Source organism: Crotalus tigris, unplaced genomic scaffold (assembly GCF_016545835.1).
Source record: "Crotalus tigris isolate CLP2741 ecotype Arizona unplaced genomic scaffold, ASM1654583v1 scf7180000024340.7048381, whole genome shotgun sequence".
Classification (NCBI taxonomy): domain Eukaryota; kingdom Metazoa; phylum Chordata; class Lepidosauria; order Squamata; family Viperidae; genus Crotalus; species Crotalus tigris.
Window position 1 is genome coordinate 5732751 of NW_024100510.1, and position 21777 is coordinate 5754527.

Consider the following 21777-nt stretch of genomic DNA (forward strand, 5'->3'; position numbering starts at 1 on the left):
CAAAATATGCTTACGCTATATTTACAAGATAAAAATGAGTGATTAACCCTAAGAAATTCCAGCCTAAGTGCTTTATTATTGTTTTTAAACTACAGGGATTAGTAAATGATTTAGTAAATGACTTAGATGAGGGAACTGAAAGGGAACTCATCCAATTTGCAGATGAGTAGCCAACACTCCAGAAGACAAGCTCAGGATACCAAAAGATCTTGACAAACTTGAACAATGGGCCCTAGCCAACAAAATGTGGAGAAAAGCAAAGTCTTACATTTAGGCAGAAAAAAAATCAAAGGTACAAGTACAGATTGGGCGAGACCTGGCTTAAAAACAGTAACTGTGAGAGGGACCTTGGAGTCCTAGTGGACGATCACTTGACTATGAGCCAGCAGTGTGCAGCAGCAGCAGCTAAAAAAGCTAGTACAGTCCTAGGTTGTATAAACAGAGACATAGAATCAAGATCATGCGAGATTAGTACCGCTTTATAAACGCCTAGTAAGATCACACCTGGAATACTGCAGCCAATTTTGGTCACCATATCACAAAAAAGATGTTGAGAGTTTGGAAAAAATTCAGAGAAGAGCAACTAAGATGATTAAAGGCCTGGAGACTAAAACATACGAAGAATGGCTGCAGGGCTTGGGTTTGGCTAGTCTAAAGAAAAGAAGAAGTAGGGGAGACATGATAGCGGTATTCCAGTATTTGACAGGCTGCCACAAAGAAGAAGGGGTCACGTTATTCACCAAAGCACCAGAGGGCAGGATAAGAAACAATGATTGGAAACTGATCAAAGAGAGAAGCAACCTGGAATTAAGGAGAAAATTCCTGACAGTGAGGACAATTAACCAGTGGAACAGCTTGCCTCCAGAAATTGTGGGCTCCATCACTGGAGATTTTTAAGAAGAGGTTAGACCAGGGGTAGGCAACTCAAAACACTCAAAGAGCCACTTGGGCCCATTTCCTACCGAAAACAAAACACTGGGAGCTACAAAACCCTTTTGATATCTAAAATGAAGATAACACTGCATATATCCTTTTTTACCATTATATATTGTATACACACACACACACACACACACACACACACACACATACATGTTTTCTGAGGTTTTCGCGGGTGTTTGTATGTAGGTCTTTGGTTGTTCGGGTTTTCTCCCGCGTAAAATTGGAAGTGTCTTGGCGACGTTTCGACAAAGTCCCATTCGTCATCTTCAGGCTGGTGTTTTCACTGCTGCTCGAACCACGAAGCTGAAAACACCAGCCTGAAGATGACGAATGGGACTTCGTCGAAACGTCGCCAAGACACTTCCAATTTTACGCGGGAGAAAACCCGAACAACCAAAGACCTATTGTCAGAATCCAATTATATTTCATCTTTAAATTATCAAATACAGAAACTCCAAATTCTGCCTTCTCTGGATTCTGCCATAAGAGGGAGAGAAGGGGGAGAACAAAGGGGCTTTATGGCCCTCACTTCCTTCTTTACACTTCAAAGAGCTGAATGCTGAATGTGTGTTTATTGTAACCTCGAAGCGTTAACATACCAAAGGAGGGTAGTTGCCTTTCATGTAGTTATCTGAAGTCCCCATGCAGACGGAAGAAAGAAGAAAGGGGGTGGAATTGTGATACTTGAAACTATCACTGGAAGGGGGGTTGATTGGGTGGGACTACTGGGGAACCCCTTAAAACCTTGAATGGAAGAGCTTGAACCCCAAGTCCTGTCTAGCATGCCTGCAACCATTTTCTCTTAATAAAGGATTCCTGTTGGAAGAATTATTCCAAGAGTTCTGTCTTCTTAAGATGCAAAGTGGGGTGGGTCCTTACATTAGACAGGACTTGCAAAATTAATCCACCTGGAAGGGAGACCCTTGCCGGGGGATTTTGCAAAAAATTTACCATGTCAGACAATGGAGAAAGAGAGGGGGAAAACTCCCTGGAAAGAGAGCCGCTGACCCAGTTGGAACCTTGCCAGATGTTGGGATCTGAGAGGTCAGATTCCTCGGGAGAAGAAGTGGTGGAGACACAGGACCACAAGCCTCGCTGGTCGATGAACGTTGGAAAGAAAAGTGAGTGGAGAAAGGAATCAAGAAAGGTGACCCTGAGACGGGGGACCAAGCAACCAGAATGGAAGCAGGAGATGGAGAAATCCCTGCACGCAAGTGAAGAGGGAGGAAGCTGGGTACCGTACTCAGACTGGATCCTAGAGAAAGCTATTGACCTGATGAAGAGAACTCTCAGCTCCCTAGGAGAGGAGAATACTGAGCCCTACGGCCGCCCCAGTTCCTGGAGCCACAAAGGGAGAGACACTGAGGGGGACGTGGAACCTGCAACCCCAGGGACATCTACTGATCCAGGAGCCCCCACCCCCTACCGGACCACAGATGGCAATCTGGACGGAAGACACTACCACCCACAACAGAGGGCACCGATCCATCCAAGACGTCCACCGTTGGAGGTGAAATTCAAAGGGGAGCCAACACGCTTGGGGTTTTTCCTAACCCAAGTACTCAGCTACATGGAGGAATATGGGTAGGACATTCCCAGCGACCAAAGCCCGCATCCGGATCGTGCAATCTGCCCTGGATGGACCAGCTGCGGATTGGGTAGTGAACTTGCATGACTCCAATGCCCCAGAACTCAGTAACTTCAACCGTTTCATGTCCTCTTTGAGAAGACGATTTGAAGACCCCCTGGCTGATCGCAAAGCCCGTGAAAGAATAACAACGATGAGGCAGGGCAAACGCCCAGTGGCCGAGTATACACAAGAATTCCGGGCCATTGCCAGCAAACTGAATTGGCCAGAAGACATCCTCCTTGGCCATTTCAAAGACGGACTAAACTATGATCTATATGATGCTTGCCTGCCCCGAGGGGACCCACATCGACTTGAGGAATGGTACGTCTTGGCAGAGGAAGCAGAGATCGACATATTGAAGAGGCACCGCCGAAGAAAACAATGGAGCCGCCCCCGCCTGAGCTGACACACCAACCGGTGAAATCATCGGATACAGCCAAGAAGCAAATGGGGTGTTTCAAGTGCGGAAGAGAAGGGCATCGAGCTGTAGAATGCCGCTCAAAGGCCCCCCAGCACAACCCAGACAGATCCCCAATCAACAAACCCAGGGGTATTCAGCTAAGCCAAAAGAAACAGCCATGAAAATGATGGAAATTGCAGAAACCCCCACCTCTGCTCACCAAGGGGAAAGAACTCAGCCTACACCACAGGGACGGTGGATGCCTCAGATGACAGCTCGGAGGGCGAACCCCTGGTAAGTGGATGCATCACACCCATCTTCAAAACAGTGACTATATTAATCCCCCCCATGCCCGAAGCTGTGAAGGTGAAAGCCTTAATAGACTCTGGCTGCACCCGCTGCCTCATTAGCCCAACACTAGTGGGGAATCTGGGCATCCCATCCAGGAGACTGGAACAACCAATCTCATTTGGCCAGCTAGATGGATCCATAGCAGGGGGGGTGCCAGCTACCCTAGCCACTCTGCCAATACATCTCTCCCTGGGCAACCATGAAGAGGACTTAACGTTTGTGGTGACCCCAGGTATGGAATGCCCAATGATTCTAGGGATGGAATGGTTGAAAAAATGGAACCCCTGGGTAAATTGGAGGACGACAGAAATCAAATTCCCGAAGGGGGACCCTATGGACTTAAAACCCCAAGGGAGGCTACCAGAATCAAGAATAGAAAAAGCATCCATAGGAGAGGAAAAAAGATTAACAGAAATACCAGAGGAATATAGGGACCTTGCTGAAGTCTTCAGTGAGGAGAGGGCGAATGAGCTTCCCCCCCACCGACCCACAGACTGTACCATTGAATTCAAGCCTGGGGCAAAACTCCCGAAGCCCAGATTATACTCCATGAGCCCAAAGGAGAAGGAGGAAATGGAAAGATTTATAAAAAAAAACCTGGAGAGAGGTTTCATTGAGCCAGCCAAGCCTAAAGTGGCTGCCCCGGTCCTTTTTAGAGAGAAGAAGGATGGCTCTTTACGTTTATGCGTGGATTATAGGGCCCTGAATACAATCAGTGAAAGCAACCTATACCCGCTGCCCCTCATGAAAGACATGCTGTCACACCTATCGAAAGGGAAATTTTTTTCTAAACTAGACCTAAGGGAAGCTTACTATCGCGTGAGAATCAAGGAAGGGGACGAATGGAAGACTGCATTTAACTGCCCCATGGGGTGCTATCAATTCAAAGTCTTGCCATTTGGATTACAAGGGGGCCCTGCAGTCTTTATGCAATTAATCAATGACGTTCTAAGGGAGCACCTGTTTAAGGGGGTCCTTGTTTACTTGGACGACATTCTTATCTTTACTGAAACAAAAGAAGAACACGTCAAACTTGTCAGAGCGGTTTTAAAGAAGCTGCGAGCCGCTCACCTATATGCCAAACTCTCAAAATGCGAATTCCACCAGGAAAGGATAGACTACCTAGGCTATCGCATATCCCCACAGGGCATTGAAATGGACCCGGAGAAGGTCAAAGCAGTACTAAATTGGGCACCACCCCACACAAGAAAGCAACTACAAAGTTTCCTGGGCTTTGCAAATTTTTACCGCCAATTCATCCCCTCATTTGCACAAATAGCCTTGCCCCTCACTAACTTACTAAAAACAAAGGGAACATCCTCAGTAAAACCTAGCCAGCCACTAACATGGACAATGGAGTGCCAAGCAGCGTTTGAGAGACTAAAGAGACTTTTTTCTACCGAACCAGTACTAAGGCACCCAGACATGGACAAGCCCTTCATAATACAGGCAGATGCAAGTGATGTGGCAGTGGGGGCTGTGCTATTACAAGAAAATGATGATGCAGTATTGCAACCCTGTGCATATACATCCAAGAAACTCACGGAAACAGAACAGCGCTGGCCCGTATGGGAGAAGGAGGCTTATGGGATACGTTGGGCATTACTCACGTGGCGACAGTTCCTGGAAGGCAACAAAATCCCCTTCCAGGTGTGGACTGATCACAAAAATTTAGAAGCCCTGAAAACTTCCAGGAAACTCAATCCCAAACAAGCCCGCTGGTCCCAGCATTTTCACCAATTCCAATTTAAGCTCAAACATTTACCAGGAAGAAAGAACTTCCTGGCAGATGCACTATCTCGCATGCCCCAATATAACAGCGCACGAACCACAGACTCTAGACCAATAATGGCAGAGTCACAACTGGCAGCGCCAGTAACCACAAGAACCCAAGCCAAAATAAAACCACAACTGGACAGCCAAACTGGGATTGAATTCAGAAAAAGTTTGGAAACAGATGATTGGTTCCAGAAAAACAAACATGTGTGCACAATGAGAGACGGATTGCCTTGGGTAGGGGAAAAGTTATATATACCAACAACTCAAAGACTAACTTTCATGCAACTTTGCCATGACACAAAATCAGCAGGGCATTTTGGATTTGTAAAAACTTTACACTTAATTAAACGGCAATTTTGGTGGCCATCAATAAAAAAGGACATAGAAAGTTATGTTGCCAGCTGCCCAACCTGTGCATCAGCAAAGAGGTTGCAAGGGAAATCGCCAGGGCTATTACAACCAGTGGCAAGTCCCTCAGCCCCCTGGAGGGAAATAGCCATGGATTTTATAGTGGAATTGCCAGAAAGCAATGGGAATACTGTTATCTGGACAGTCACGGACCTATTTTCCAAACAGGTGCACTTTATCCCTTGCCAAAAAATTCCCACTGCAAAGGCCTTAGCAAAACTTTTCATCCAGCACATTTACAGATTGCACGGGGCACCCCAACGCATCATCTCTGATAGGGGAGTGCAATTTACGTCTGCATTTTGGAAGGAATTTTTATCCCTCTTAGGGACCACTCAGGGATTGACATCTAGCCACCACCCTCAAGGAGATGGACAAGCGGAACGCTGCCAGTCGGTACTTGAGCAATATTTGAGATGTTTTTTAAATTTCCAACAGAGTGATTGGACGGACTTACTTCCTTTTGCAGAAGTTGCCTACAATAATGCAGTCCACTCCAGCACAGGCTACACTCCTTTTCAAATAGCCAACGGTCAAAGTTTCAACCCTATGCCAGAGTTAACCCCAAAAGAACCAACGATCCCTTCACTGAAAGAATGGATGGAAAACCTACAAAACACCTGGCCAATAGTCAGAAAATCACTAGATGAAGCTAGGCGGGCATACAAAGCACAAGCCGATAAAAAAAGGGTTGAGCCTACACCATTCATTATAGGAGAAATGGTGTACTTATCTACAAAATACCTAAAGTCCCTACAGCCCTGTAAAAAACTTGGACCAAAATATATAGGACCTTTTCCAATTAAAAGAATCATAAATCCAGTAACAGTAGAATTAGAATTACCCAAAAACCTCAGGCAAATACACCCAATTTTTCATTGCAGCTTGCTGAAAAGAGAGCATCAGTCACATCTACGGCCAAAAATCCCCCCACCACCACCTCCACTCATGGTGGAGGGTGAACAACACTTCGAAATAAAGGAAATCCTTGATTCTAGGAGATATCATGGGGCAACTCAGTACCTAGTTGCCTGGAAACACCTACCTCCCTCACAAAATGAGTGGGTCCATAAACGTCATGTCAGAGCCCCGAAGCTATTGAAGAAGTTTCACACAGAGTATCCTAACAAGCCTGACTAAATTTTATACTTGTGTTTTCTTTCAGGTGGATCTCTCTTATTGTTAAGAGGGGCCGGATGTCAGAATCCAATTATATTTCATCTTTAATTATCAAATATAGAAACTCCCAATTCTGCCTTCTCTGGATTCTGCCATAAGAGGGAGAGAAGGGGGAGAACAAAGGGGCTTTATGGCCCTCACTTCCTTCTTTACACTTCAAAGAGCTGAATGCTGAATGTGTGTTTATTGTAACCTCGAAGCGTTAACATACCAAAGGAGGGTAGTTGCCTTTCATGTAGTTATCTGAAGTCCCCATGCAGACGGAAGAAAGAAGAAAGGGGGTGGAATTGTGATACTTGAAACTATCACTGGAAGGGGGGTTGATTGGGTGGGACTACTGGGGAACCCCTTAAAACCTTGAATGGAAGAGCTTGAACCCCAAGTCCTGTCTAGCATGCCTGCAACCATTTTCTCTTAATAAAGGATTCCTGTTGGAAGAATTATTCCAAGAGTTCTGTCTTCTTAAGATGCAAAGTGGGGTGGGTCCTTACACCTATATACATACATACATATATACACACACACACACACACATACATACACATATACATATATATACCCAAATACCATCAGACTTTTGCTCACAGAAACGGGGGGGATTTAACTTGAATATTGACCTACGAGGGAAGGTGAGCATGGAGGACACCATGACGGAGGAGGATGATTCAAACATTGAAAAATACCACATCCAGTTGATGCTTGTACATGCGAGCGAAGATAAATACGGGAGCACGCAGCAGAGGAAAGATGTTAAATTGCAGCCGATGAAGCCCTGCCTCCATGGTAGGATACACAATGACATCGAACTAAATCCTCCCGCTGCAACGAGAGCCAGTGCTGCCAGGAGAGGGCGGAACATAGCTTTAACAATACCCCCTAAGATCGATGGAGATGTGAGCAAAAGTGCTCAAGAGAATGACGGAAGAAATCTTTACTCCGATTCCCCCTCCCACCTATCAGCTGTCCAGTGGGGAACGCTAGCACGGTCTAGGAGCTACACGCAGACGTCTATGGAACCCGTTTAAACCACCTTATTAGAAACGATCTCTCAGCCCTGAAGATGTTGGGGAGTTTTCCCAACGAAAGCTTGGCAACCTTTTAATATAGTAAAATACTTTAATTAAAGTATTTTAACTTTAAACTCTCCTGGTGAACGCGCTTTATTCATTCCATTTATAATTATGCCCGGGAGTCGCATTTTCAGCATCATTATTGAATTTTATGATCGAGCAGTGCTGCTCACAGCCAGAAAATGGGAGAAATTGAGAAGACGCATCTCAGCAGCTTACCGCAGAATAGCGTTCCTACACACCTGCGCTCGAGAGGACCTCCCACCCAAGATGTTAAGAAGGAAACCCGTTATTGATACAAATGAATGCATACAAGCCCTCTATCGGTTTCAACGCCAGACGGTGAAAGCCCTTATTAACGACCAGCACAGACGTGTAGAAAATTTTAAAAAATGGGCTCTTGAACTTCAAAGACATTGTAACTCGACTTTATTAGAACACCACTTCCAAGCACTGAGTCATCACATCCAAATGGTAGCTAGAAAAACGAACCAAGAAACAACAGCACACCTCCAACGTAAGATGAATGCCATGCGTAAGTCCCAATATAGTAATTTTACCAATAGAGTGGTTTGTAACCTTTCTTCCAAACTTCTGACCAACCTGCAACTCACCCTACTGCAACGTGATACTAATCATAACCTTATGGATGCCTACCCTTTAGATTTTGTATCTGCACTGGAGCCTGCTATGCATCATATGGGGACAGATGAAGACACCAGAAATTCCATTAGACAACAGATCACAGGGCTACTTACTAACCACAGGTACCATCACACCCTATCTGGAAGCTGGAGCTCTTACACAACTTAAAAGAGATGATACTATTGTCATACTTCCCACAGATAAAGGTAGGGTGACTGTCATTATGGATAGAACTCTGTATACAGCTAAAGCACTTGAACTCTTGAATGATAAGTTGGCCTATAGAGTAATTAAAAAAGACCCCTCAATAACGCTCAAAAATAAAATCAACAAACTGCTAGACAACTTTAAGCGTTGTAAGAAGATCGGAGATGACACCCTAAAGAGGATACGTCCCTGTGACACGGCCCTTGCCCGTTTTTATGGTCTACCAAAGATCCACAAGGAAGGTATCCCCCTTCGCCCCATTGTATCATTCAGGGGCACCCCCATCTCAGGACTAGCTAAACGGCTTAGTACCCGCATCAACCACCTCGTAGATGGCAGTAACACCATGGTCAGATCTGCAGAAGAATTTTTAACTAGAATTAAGACCCTTAGGGTGGAGGAGGATGAGATGATGGTGTCGTTCGACGTCACCTCTCTCTTCACCTCCATTCCCCAGGACTTAGCCATCTCTGTCCTGAAAAAACGTTTGACATCTATGAGAGAAGGTCATCACCAAGATTCCCTTCAGACGGAAGACCTCGTGAAATTATTAGAAACATGTCTCCAGACTTATTTCACATTCCAAGGTACCATCTATGAACAGATAAAAGGAACCTCGATGGGCTCCCCCATCTCCAGTATTATAGCTGAGGTAGTCCTTCAACAGCTTGAACATAAGGCTATGACTTTATACCAACCCAAATTTTGGGTTCGATACGTGGATGATACATTTGCTATTGTCAAAAGACAACATGTAACTACATTTATGGGAATATTAAATTCCATCTACTCTGACATAAAGTTTACTGTAGAGGAAGAAAAACACAATTCTCTTGCCTTCTTAGATGTTTCCATCCACCGTCAACCAGATGGATACCTACATACAAAGGTATTCTGTAAACCAACCCACACGGATAGAATCCTCCATTACCAGAGTAATCATCCAGTTTCCCATAAAATCAGCTGCATTAAAACGTTATTTAAACACGTTGACTCCCACTGCAGCACGGATGAATATAAGAAAGAAGAGAGGAGACACCTCTTCCGTACGTGCATATATAACGGTTATCCATTAAAATTTATCAAACGACATTGTACAACTTTCCAGCACCAGACCACCCAACGAAGAAGGGATTCCCCCCTACAAAAAACACGCATCTCCCTCCCATACATAAGTAACATCTCAGAGGCCATAGCCAGACTACTAGCACCCCATGGTATAGAAGTAGCTCACAAACCTAACCAAACCCTACGATCTAAAATTATGTGTTCAAAGGACCCCCTACCTACCATGGAGAAATCTGCTATTCTTTATAAGATCAACTGCAAAAACTGCGAAGGCAACTATGTGGGAGAAACAGCCAAACGCTTGAAAACTCGCCTCCACGAACACAAACTGGCCATAAAACGAGGCGAACCACACTCACAACAAGGCCATCAGTTTGACTTCAATAACACCCTTATCGTAGCCAGTGATGCCACGAAGGGAGGTCGGCTGCTAAAAGAAGCCTGGTTCTCGAATAACAACTCAATCAATCGTCACATTGACTTGCATCCAGCACAACAAGCGCTATGAAAATGGAACTCAAACCATCATCCTTTATATCACAAACCTTACAATCAACATCCACAACATTCTAAACCAGGAGCTACACCTCCTCCCTACCAGAAACAATCTGATATAGACTACCCAGACACCTCCCAATAACATCAAGGGGAACCCACACCCCTTTGATTGGAGGAAACAACAATAATGACATTGGAGCGCTTAAGAAATTTGAGGATAGAACCACTAAATTTAGCACTACCCATAATAATAATAAAGGTGAATATCCCATACAGAGAGGGGAGAAAAAACATGTGATGACGACCCGTTCGCTTGATAAAAAGGGAAAGTAACATGAGCAGGGAATCTGCCCAAATACCATCCGACTTTTGCTCACAGAAACGGGGGGGATTTAACTTGAATATTGACCTATGAGGGAAGATGAGCATGGAGGACACCATGACGGAGGAGGATGATTCAAACATTGAAAAATACCACATCCAATTGATGCTTGTACATGCGACGAAGATAAATATGGGAGCACGCAGCAGAGGAAAGATGTTAAATTGCAGCCGATGAAGCCCTGCCTCCATGGTAGGATACACAATGACATCGAACTAAATCCCCCTGCTGCAACGAGAGCCAGTGCTGCCAGGAGAGGGCGGAACATAGCTTTAACAATACCCCGAGATCGACGGAGATGTGAGCAAAAGTGCTCGAGAGAACGACGGAAGAAATCTTTACTCCGATTCCCCCTCCCACCTATCAGCTGTCCAGCGGGGAACGCTAGCACAGTCTAGGAGCTACGCACAGACGTCTATGGAACCCGTTTAAACCACCTTATTAGAAACGATCTCTCAGCCCTGAAGATGTTGGGGAGTTTTCCCAACGAAAGCTTGGCAACCTTTTAATATAGTAAAATACTTTAATTAAAGTATTTTAACTTTAAAGTCTCCTGGTGAATGCGCTTTATTCATTCCATACATATACATATACATACATACACATACATACATACATATATATATATCATAAAGGTAAAAAAGGGTATATGCAGTTATCTTCATTTTAGATGTCAAAAGGGTCTCTCTCTCTGTCTCTGCCCGCCTCTCTCTCCCTCTCTTTCTCTCTTTCCTCTCCCTCTCTCTTTCTCTCTCTCTCTTTTCCTCTCTCTCTCTCTCTCTCTCTCTCTCTCTCTCTCTCTCTCTCTCTCTCTGCACTTGGTCTGCCAGTCCTCTTCCCCCACTCTCCTTTTTTCTCTCTCTCTCTTTCTCCCCCCCTCTTTCTCTTCCCCCTCCCCCTCTCCAATCTTCTACTCACCTGGCAAGCTGGCTTCAAGCTGTTCTCCAACAAGCTGGGGGGGGGAGGCAACCTCGGCTCTTTTATGACTCATGGACTTCAACTCCCAGAATTCCTGAGTCAGCATAGCTGGGCTAGCTAGCTCTCTCCTGTCCTTCCTGCTTCCTGCTTAGACGCGGCAAAGGGAGGAGCTCTGCCCAAAAAGCTTTTCAGCTCTTGGAGAACACTGTGAGTCCACTCTCTCTTTTTTACACACACACACACACACACACACACACACACACACACACACACACAGAGAGAGAGGGGGGGAGCGCAAATGCCTCTCTCTGTCTCTGTCTCTGCAAATGGCAGAGGAGGCTGGGAGCCGCAGGGGAAGGCTCAAAGAGCCACATGTGGCTCCGGAGCCGCAAGTTGCCGACCTGTGGGCTAGACAGTCACGTGTTTGAGATGGTATAGGTTCTCTTGCTTAAGCAGGGGGCTAGACTAGAAGACCTCCAAGGTTCCCTCCAGCTCTATTCTATTCTAAATGCAAAGGGCTAGAAATAGTTTTAAAATAGTTAGAGAAAAGGTTTTATTCAATATCTGTATGCAAAAAGAATGACATTCACATTCTTCTGGAATCCGCATGTTTTCCCAAAGACCCCTCACAATTAGAAACAGGAGATTAATGGCTGCCCTTGCTATATGTGAAGAGAAACATGTACAACTTGAACAACATCAATATTTAAGTTTTGTGAGGGCCACAAACAGAATTTGATATATCATAAGACTTTACTCCACGTAATACTTTAATCCAAATTCTACTTACGATCTCAATTCCCCATCCAAATCTTGTTGTCTTAGTTTCCTAAAATCTGCATCCAGTGCCTGATAGTTTTCTTCTGATGTATCATAAAAACCAAGAGCAGGTTTCTTCTCAAATGGGATTTCAGCATTGTAATCTACTCCTCTTTTCTTTTTTCTTTTTTTCTGGATCTCAATTCCTGCAGCTCGGAGTTCTCTCCTTTTTTGTAGAGCAGCAAGACGCCTGAGGAGTAAAATCAAATTTGAAGTAAATGTTAAAGGCTATAACATAAAGAACACTTTTGTTGAAGGCATTGATACATAAAATATCCATGCTTTAAAAAAAACCCCAAATCTCCATTCAATCGTTGAATTTCGAAAGACAAAAAAATTTCCAGGTTTAAATGCAGTGGTTCAAATATGTAATTGGTCCTACTAGCTTTATCACAATTATGAAGTCTTGAAATACACATTATTCAACCTTAATGGCAAGATTCAGTAGATGCATTTTATTTTATATCCAGAATCTTGTAATTTCAAACTAAAGTCCCTCACATCTTCTATGTAGAACGATAAACTACAATGACTTTCCTGTGCAGTCTGAAAATATAAGAAACCAGTAAGACAAGTTCAAGAGTTGCAGATAATTAAAATCAAATTAACTCTTTCATTACAATTAACACTGTTTTCAACATATTCCAGACTTTTCTCATAAATGTACAAGGCTGCCTAAACGTTGGATGCGAGCTAGGTCGCTATAACTAAGTAATTATTTAAAACTCCTGGTTTAGGATGATGTCTTATGTGAACCTAATCACTTAGTGGGATCCAGTATCAGACCTCAGTACTGGTTTCTCAAATCCAAACTGAACATTTCAGCCATTAAATGTAATGAACTACATAATGTTCAATCTTATGGCTCTTTACCACATTAAATCAGCAATTTGGCTTTACCACTAATAAATGTGAAAGGAATGTAATACTGCTGAATTGAAATCCATAATCTCATCCCAATTTTAACTTTTCTTTAATGATTTAACATCAATTTGTCAAATTCTGAAGTGCACAGCAGAAAGTGAATCAGATCAAGGAAGGGGATGGAGTCCATTCATCTAGATCCAAATGTATTAGGAGCTGCAAGGAGTGAACCTTAGAACCCATCCCAGAGATCTGCCATGCATACAAAGCAAATCTTGAAAAACCCAAGCTATCTATGTCAAACTGGGAGCATGAAAACATTGTTAAATCTTAAATCTAATTAGAAGCAACTAAGTTGAATCAAAAAGTACTTGAGGTGTAGGCTGTTATCTACCTGGCTTCTTCTAACTGCTTCTCTCTTGCTTTCCTTTTAGCTTTCTTTCCCTGAGTGTTAGCCAAACGAGCTCTAGCTTCAGAAAGCATCTCAAGTTCATCTGCAAAACAAATATACAAAGTCCATTCATTCATTTACAAGTGGCAACATGAGATCAGAACAGCCTTTCAAAAGTTGAAAAAAAAAACCCTATAGATTCTACATCAGCTACAAATTCTAAAACCTACAAATTCTACATCACTTAAATCTTCTTTGAACTCATTTAGCTTGATAGAATTCTTAACTTATATCCATTATAGCTCTATATTCAGCTCTATTCTTTAGATTAAAGAATAATCTAAGCTTGCTTTTATATTACTGAGGCTAGAATCTCAGACTGAAACATCTTAGGAATAAAAACAGCATTTTCTAGAACAGTCTACATTCAGTTTCTCTTTTCTGATTTGTTATCATAATATTTTGACAATATTCAGAAAACTGTACTGCAATAGATTTAAATCCTGGCCAACCAGAAAAGCAATATATCTACCATAGGCAGACGTAACTAATGGGGACTCTATGACCACCTTATCACATAGCCTGGAAGAACAACCATGTTTTCAACAGTTTTCCTAAATGTGTCTCTGGGAGGATACTGTTCCAGAGGATCAGCACTGCAAAAGAATTGGCATACTTCCTAGGTACCACAAGGTGACATTGTTTGAATGGGAACTACAACAATGCCACCCTGCTTGATCTTACTGGATGGGCAGAAACAAATGAAGATAAGCAATTCTTTAAATATAGCCAGATGCTCTGCAATGAACAGCTTTAAAAGTAATAATTAGTCACCTGAAGTGCTCCTGGAAGCTGACTGGTAACTAGAGCAACTGTTGAAGTAGTGAGATTGTGTGAGCATAATGAACGAATACTGCGTGTGTGGCATTCTGGACCAGTTTAGCTTCTGAATAGTCTGCAGGATAGCCCTTATATACAGCAAATATAGTAATTCAATCATCTCATGATTGAAGGGCTTGAGTGACTTGATTGTCTGAAGGGCCCCCAGTCCAGGAAAGGCACAACTGGCACACTAGATATTCCTTTGCAAAAAGCTTTTTTGGTCACAGCTGCCACCTGCTTTTTGAATAAGAACTGGAGATTCCAAGACTCTGATGCTCTCATTAAGCCACCTCAGAGTCATGATATATAGGTAACCAGGAACTGATGGATGAACTTACCTAGTAGTTTTATGCAGTGTTAAATAGAAGGGAAGTGAGCATCAAACCCTGTAGCATTTCGCAAGTCAAGGATGACAGGCATGATCTCTCCTTATCTGTCAACACTGAGTGAAACTGGCTGGGTCTAAAGTGAAGCTGACCAAGCTAACACTCTGTTAATTTGGTGACTGGAGAAACCCATTCATTTCTTTCATTATGGGACTTTGAGAATCAGAAAATCAAACTCACTCCAGATTATTTCATAAGGCCCTGCCATTTCAATCGGATCTGTCTAGTCACAAGTCCAAGTCCTCACAATGGCCTGGTAGATTGTCTTGTGACCCATTCTTCTCTAATAGGGCCCAGAAAGCTTTAAACAGGGTAGCTATCTACAGACACAAAAAAGCAGAAAAATGTTTTGCCATCATATCACCATGATGTAATCCTTAATATAGATTCTTAGTCATGCTATTAATTCGCTCTTTATCTTTCTCTAAAGAGTGTTCCAGGTATCTCTCCCTAAACTGTATTTCCTGGAGATCCTCGGAAAACAATGAAAACACCAGGATATGATAGGAAGAAAGGCACATTTAGGGGCAACCCAGCCTAAGGCCATTATTATCAACACATTCTGTGTTTATGAGGCTCCCTCAAATCTAGCTCAACTTTTTCTTTCTTTCTTTTTCTTCCCTCCCTCCCTCTTGAGATAAGACTATCATACTATTGATTTAATGAAGAAAATGAATAGGACAAACATTAATTTAAAAACATAAAACACAAAAGGGAAAATACTCAGGGACTGCTTCGACCAAAGGGAGACATAATTTGAAAAAAAAAAAAAAAATCAAGCATACCCTCATCCATATCAATAGGATCTGGCCTGGCTGGCTTAGTTTCTGGGTTTGGATCAATTTCTCCAGGTTTAAGTTTTCTAGGATCATCGGCAGTTTCTTCTTCATTGTCCCTTTGAGCAGCTTTATCTCTATCAAGATGATACAAAAAAACAACACAAAGATAAGAAAACAACATTTCTAAGAAAATTACACAATTTAGTAATCACTGCAATTCCAGAATGCCATAAGAATCAAAGCAAAAAGTCCTGTTCTATTATTAAGCACCTCAAAGTTTTCTTCAAAACGTTTAGGCATTTCTATAACAGGAAGTATGCCAACATCTAAGAATCTATGCTCCCATTACAATGAAAAATTACTTACAACAAAAATTCATAATGCTCCAAGCACTGGGCAGCTGTTCGTCCAATAATTGGTGCAATAGTTCTCCACTGAGTTGGCATAAGTTTGGCCAAATGGAGCAATTTCTCTTCTTCCTCTCGTGACCATTCTGTCTTCTTAATACTTGGGTCTAGCCATTCATACCTTATGCAAAATGAAAATTTTGTTGCTTAACAGAAAATTTCTATTAAATATAAGAATACATTAAATATCAGCATTGACCTTCAGTTTTAATAAATAAATTTCTTGGATTTCTTTTGTGTAATTTTTTTACACAAATATTTCTGACATTAGTTTAATCCCAAAACTATTTTTTTTTTCGTAGAACTTTTAGAAGGCTTCTGCCTACTAGGTGAAATAAAAAATCTTTTTCACTAACATAACCAAATCTATTTTAAAATTATATGAAATTAGATTACCATCTGGCTTTACATTGCTTTGCTGATTTTCTGTGCAACAAAGAGGCAATACGAGACCACTGGTTTTTGCCATATTTCATTACAGCTGCTTTAAGAATTTCATCCTTAAAAAAAGAGAGAGTTTTGTTTATTATAGTATATATTTAACAGGATTTTGTTTCAGTTCTAATTAAAACTTCTTATAAAAAAGGGGCCAGGTTTGCATGAAAAGTCAATTTTGTCCCCTTTCATAATCCACCCCTTTCCCCTCTTCCTCCCTTAACATAAGAACAAAAGATTAAATGAAATTAAAAGAAAAGATTTGGGACTGTTTACTAAGAAATATCAGGAAGGTGAGCTAGATTGTATGGACCACCATGTTCCAGTAGATCAAACTGATGGAACAGACGTCTATGATGGAGCTTTATTAGAACGTTCAAGTACTGTTATGGGTCAATCTCTTAATAGATATGTTTCTCTATGACTGTCCAAAACAAACGAATATATAACTAGCCCAATGCTATTCAGGCATTTGGCCAATGGCATGTATTTATGGCCGTTGCACTGTCCCAAAGTCATGTGATCACCATTTGTAACCTTCCCACCTAGCTTCCAAAAAGGCAAAGTCAATGGGGGAAGACAGACTCATTTAAAAACCAGGATTCACTTAATAACTGCAGTATTTGCTCAACTGTGGCAAAAATGTTCATAAAATGGGGTAGAAATTATTTAACTGTCTGTCTTAGCAACGGAAATTTTGGGCTCCCTTATGGCGATAAGAACTATGTATATTTAAAACAAATATCTGGAAAGGCATGCATAGAACTGATATAACCAAGTTTTCATTCAAAATTATACAATTTTCTAATGTTCAATCACATATTAAGTGTAAATATAAATGCAACAGTAAGAATGTACTATTAAACTAAGGATACAAAAATTCAAATGATGGCTAGATGGCAGCAAACACATTCAGAAAATTCTCTGCCACATCAAACAGGCTTCTAGATTTTTGCAGCCCAGACTCAATATCCCTAGCAGAACATCCATATGAATTTTTATTTCAGGCTCACATTTTCCCACTTTCAAAAAAGATCTATCATGGAATTGGCTCGTCTTTCTTAAGGTACTGGTTATGTTTCATGAAACTGAAGTGAAGAGCCACAGGTTTCCTACTACGTCTTAAGGTCTGGCCAACAATTAGAAGATACAAGACAACCATTTGGAAACAACCATCAAAAATGGTGTGCAATCTCTCTTATCGGCAAGAGAGAGGAGTTCCCTTGAAAATGGGTTCCAGCACGAGTCCGAAAGCTCGGAAGACTAAATATCTGGTCTCGATGACAGACCCAGATTGGATCCTACACAGCAGTTAAAAGCAGCGTGGATCGTCCTCCTTTCTCCTGTTTTTTTCCCCTACAACATAAATCCTCTGAAGAAGGTGAGGGCGAGAGTGGCCAATGTCAGGCAGGAAGCTTCAGTGGACCAGGACCAGCGCTTCCTACTCCTTGTCCCAACTTATAGTATACACTTATGGTACACTAGCTCTCATTGAGATCGGGAAGCTCCAGTCCCCAATACAGAGAAGGAAATACACTGAATTTAGCTTTGCTTGTTAGTACTCTTTAGATACTTATTTGGCGTCATGGGGAAGCAAGATGTAAGCTTCCATCCCGACGCAATAAAAAAAACAGAACCGCTAGCCAGAACCATTTTCTCTTCCACGCATGCGTCTGGGCCCCTTGCGCATGCGCTTGTCGCCGCCGTCGCCATAACTGCAGAGGCCCTACGGAGAAAGAGCAACTCTGCTCTGAAAAAGGTTGGGAAACCGTGAGAATATTACCTCTGTATTCCTCCACACGCCCCCTTTTATCATGATCCGCGGCATCGTGACGATAGATGAGTAAAGTCCTGCAAAGGGAAACAAACAACGGCGGAACAAGCAAGCCCCCGACGACCCGAGAGGAGCTTAGATAATCGCACAGGCGCACTCTTGCCAAGTGAACGTCTCCTGCGAGGATTCTCAGAAAGGCTCGGGATTGGACAAGAGGAAGCCCCGCCCACTTATGGGCAGGGACAGTGTTGGTTCTTTGCGCGTGCGTGCTCGTTTTTCCTTTAAGTCAGGATAGTTTCATTTTGTACTGAAAACTTAACTGGAGCTGGATGATGGCTTTTCACACTACAATGTCAGTTAATTTACTAATTCCACGGTGCTGATTCTTTTTCTCCAAAACATAATCCTCTCAGTACTGGTTTATGAATCGGAATTTAACTTGTTTGGATATGCATTACTGCGATGTGGGAGCCCAACCCCATCACTTCTGCTCTATAGATTTCTTTTTTTCAAGTCTGTCCCCATTTCTGTCTTGTCTATACGCGGAAAACACTTCGTGCATCCCATAAAATCCGAATCAAAAGTGAAAATAGCCCAACGTCCCCCGCAGGAATCCCCCGCAGCCCTTCCCGGCAGCGCCAAGTCTCTTCGGGTCCCTCCAACTTCAAAGAAAAGCGCTCTGGTCTGCTCAGAGGCCCCCATCGCGGACCGAGCTCCTCAACCGCATCCAGCGCCGACGGGGAAGCTATAGAAGCGCGGGCGGTGGCCACGTGACTATTTGGGGAAGATTATCCCAAGACCGTCCAAAGTTTGAAAAGTGAGTGGGTGCAGTTGGCGGCTCTCTTTCATGCCTCTAGTTCAGTGATGGCGAACCTTTTAGAGACCGAGTGCCTAAACTGCAACCCAAAACCCACTTATGCATCGAGTGCCGGGTAAGTGTGGCCCATTGGCTGGGCGTGGCTACGGTGGTAATGGTAGACTGGGTGGGACTAAAAAGTTCAATCAATCAATTCCAACTTTGCAAGATCTTTTTTTTCCGGGAGAAGTTGAAGTTGACTGATTGAACCTTTTTTTTTATTTCACACTGCGACGGAGGCATAAAGCAAAAAGGTTTTATAAAACCCACCTGAAGGCCTAGGACTGGGGTGAAGGTGTGCGTGCCCACAGAGAGGGCTCTGAGTGCCGCCTCTGGCACCCGTGCCATAGGTTTGCCACCACTGTTCTAGTTCGCCTGATTGAGTCATGGCAACGGAGAAGCTGGCACTCCTGTCTCAGGAAGGTAAGTGGCGAAGGGGTGGAAAGGGCTTGGCGCCTTCATTCCTCCTGTTTGCCTTCAGCTTGTAGGGACCCCCCTCTAGAGGGTAAGTGGTACCCAAATGGACAAAGCACAATTTAACAAGGAGGGGGTTGTTAAAATGTGTCTTATATAGCAATGCAAAAAAGCCAAAAATGAATAAATAAAACATTGCACCCTCTGACTCTCCACTTCCAAGGGGAGAGGCTTCATCAACCAGAAAAGACATTAAAGTAATCATTCCCTTAGGATGAGAATTGCAGCGGCTCTCTGTCAAGGGGACTTTGTAATACCAAATATGGTATTAAAACCCAATGCCAACTTAGCCAGATACTCCTCAAACAGGAAAAAGAGCTTGAAGGAGGCAATTGGCACATAACTTCCACTTGGCAAATTCATAGATGGAAATGAAGTTGCAATAAGTAGCCCCAGAGGAGCAGAAGCCATCAGATCAGTACATTACTACAAGGGGCAATGAATTGTTTCACAGCCACTACCGTAGTTCAGTTAGTTGCTTCAGAGTGGCTCCTCGCTTCTGCTTCAGGAATTATTTGACTGAGGCGGTGTTCTCTTCCCATCCTCACGGAAGGAATTACAATAGGATATGCAAGAAACAATTGGAAATACATCAGGATGTTTGTATAGTGCAAGTGCATTCCTTTCAATATGTAGTCCCCACTGTGTATTTGCCACTGTGTCTAGTCACTCTCTTGTAATCCCTTCCTCTCCTATCCATCCAGTCTGCAAGGGAGGAAAAAAAAGAAAACAGGCCAGGTAGAGGATAAGTGACTCTAATGGCAATCACAAGACTGAGGGGAACTTCAAAGATTGTAAATGCAGGCATTGGTCATAAATCTGCTTTCCAGCACCATGGTAATTTCAAACAATTGCTGGTTGAGGCAATTGGTAATCAAGGACCACCTGTACAAACATTAATTCCCTTTTTTAAAAATTATCCTGGCACTGGGATGAACATTCCAAAGGGCAGGATAGCAGGAAAAGGGAAGTACAGGCACAGTCATGTAATTTCCCATTTAGCAACTGCTTCACTTAACAACAGAGCTGCTGGTCACAATTGTTGCCTATTGAAGACTACCTGTAATGGAACTGGAAGCCTACTCCTTGTCTTTTATCAGAAATTTAAAACAGTTGTACGTTTCATATAAGCCTTAATGTTTAGAAGTCTACTTGTTTAAGAGATGGCAAGATAGAAGTGATTTTCTGTTATTCAATTGGAGTATTGAAATGCTTGAGTATTGAAGTATTGAACCTGCCTTTCCTTTGTCATCAGTGCAAATGTAAATCCTATTATATCATGCAAAATATGTTTCCAATGTTTATTTTCAACTAATCAAAGTAAGGTTACATATTAGGATTTTCTTACTTCCCAAAATATGAGATCACAGAACATTTCATAACTCTCTTTATCTGTTAAAGCTATCCATTTCATGTTTGAGGCCTGGAGAATCACATATTCACAAGGAACGTTTGCTATAGAAGACTGTCTGTGGAACCCAAAGAAATAGCAAATAACATGACAAATAGAAAACTAGAAGTGAATTTTGTATCACGTATTGCATTTTTTTCATTGTTTTATTTACCTGTAAAATGAACTATGAGGAATGTGTACTTCTAACCCCGAGAGACAAATATATAGATGTCTTAAGAGAGAACTATTGTATTTATTTTTATAGTCTTATTTTAAACTTCGTTTGAAAATAAATACAAAGCACTGATAGGTTACTTAAGAACAGAAACATATTTGAAAATTAAACTAATTATAGTAAGAACAACTCTATAAGCCTTTCTGTGTGAAAGCTTATGATGTCCAAAATTATGAACATGCTAAAATATCTTTCGTGTTGCAGCAACAAAAAGTTTCTTACAAATATTCTGTGATATATTCTTAAATCATGCAGTTTCTTCCATTTTATTTTGCATATGTATACATCTGAGCAGAGGTTTTTTAAGCCATTATTCATGAATTAATGTAAACTTAAGACAACTGAGACCTATTCAATAAATCATGATTAATTTTTTTATATTATAATATTTGTTAGGGCCCAGTGTTTCTCAACCTTGACAATTTTAAGGCATGTGGACTTCAACTCCCAGAATTCCACAGCCAGCAATGCTGGCTGTGGAATTCTGGGAGTTAAAGTCCACATGCCTTAAAATTGTCAAGGTTGAGAAACACTGTGTTAGGCAATACATCTCTTCTGTGTTGAACTCCTGAAGACTTCCGGTAACTGGTTTCTTACAGATTGTG

At 42.3% G+C, this 21777-nt stretch overlaps 1 protein-coding gene and 1 long non-coding RNA gene across 2 annotated transcripts in view; one reads left to right on the plus strand and one right to left on the minus strand.

The window, feature by feature from the left end:
- The window catches only part of CDC5L (cell division cycle 5 like), a 42488-nt gene extending 24088 nt beyond the window's left edge, over positions 1 to 18400 (minus strand). Inside the window, exons 1-6 of the mRNA XM_039326448.1 lie at positions 18224 to 18400; positions 16402 to 16505; positions 15965 to 16126; positions 15605 to 15732; positions 13555 to 13654; positions 12268 to 12486 (exon numbers count right to left, since the gene is read on the minus strand). Coding sequence (XP_039182382.1) covers positions 12268 to 12486; positions 13555 to 13654; positions 15605 to 15732; positions 15965 to 16126; positions 16402 to 16505; positions 18224 to 18268 — 758 coding nt within the window. The 5' untranslated portion in view covers positions 18269 to 18400. The remainder of the gene's footprint in view (positions 1 to 12267; positions 12487 to 13554; positions 13655 to 15604; positions 15733 to 15964; positions 16127 to 16401; positions 16506 to 18223) is intronic.
- A 132-nt stretch (positions 18401 to 18532) lies between these two features.
- LOC120300440 lies at positions 18533 to 21176 on the plus strand. Its single transcript, XR_005554658.1, has 2 exons — positions 18533 to 19146; positions 20946 to 21176. It is a non-coding gene; the product is annotated as an uncharacterized LOC120300440 (long non-coding RNA).
- The last annotated feature ends 601 nt before the right edge of the window (positions 21177 to 21777 follow it).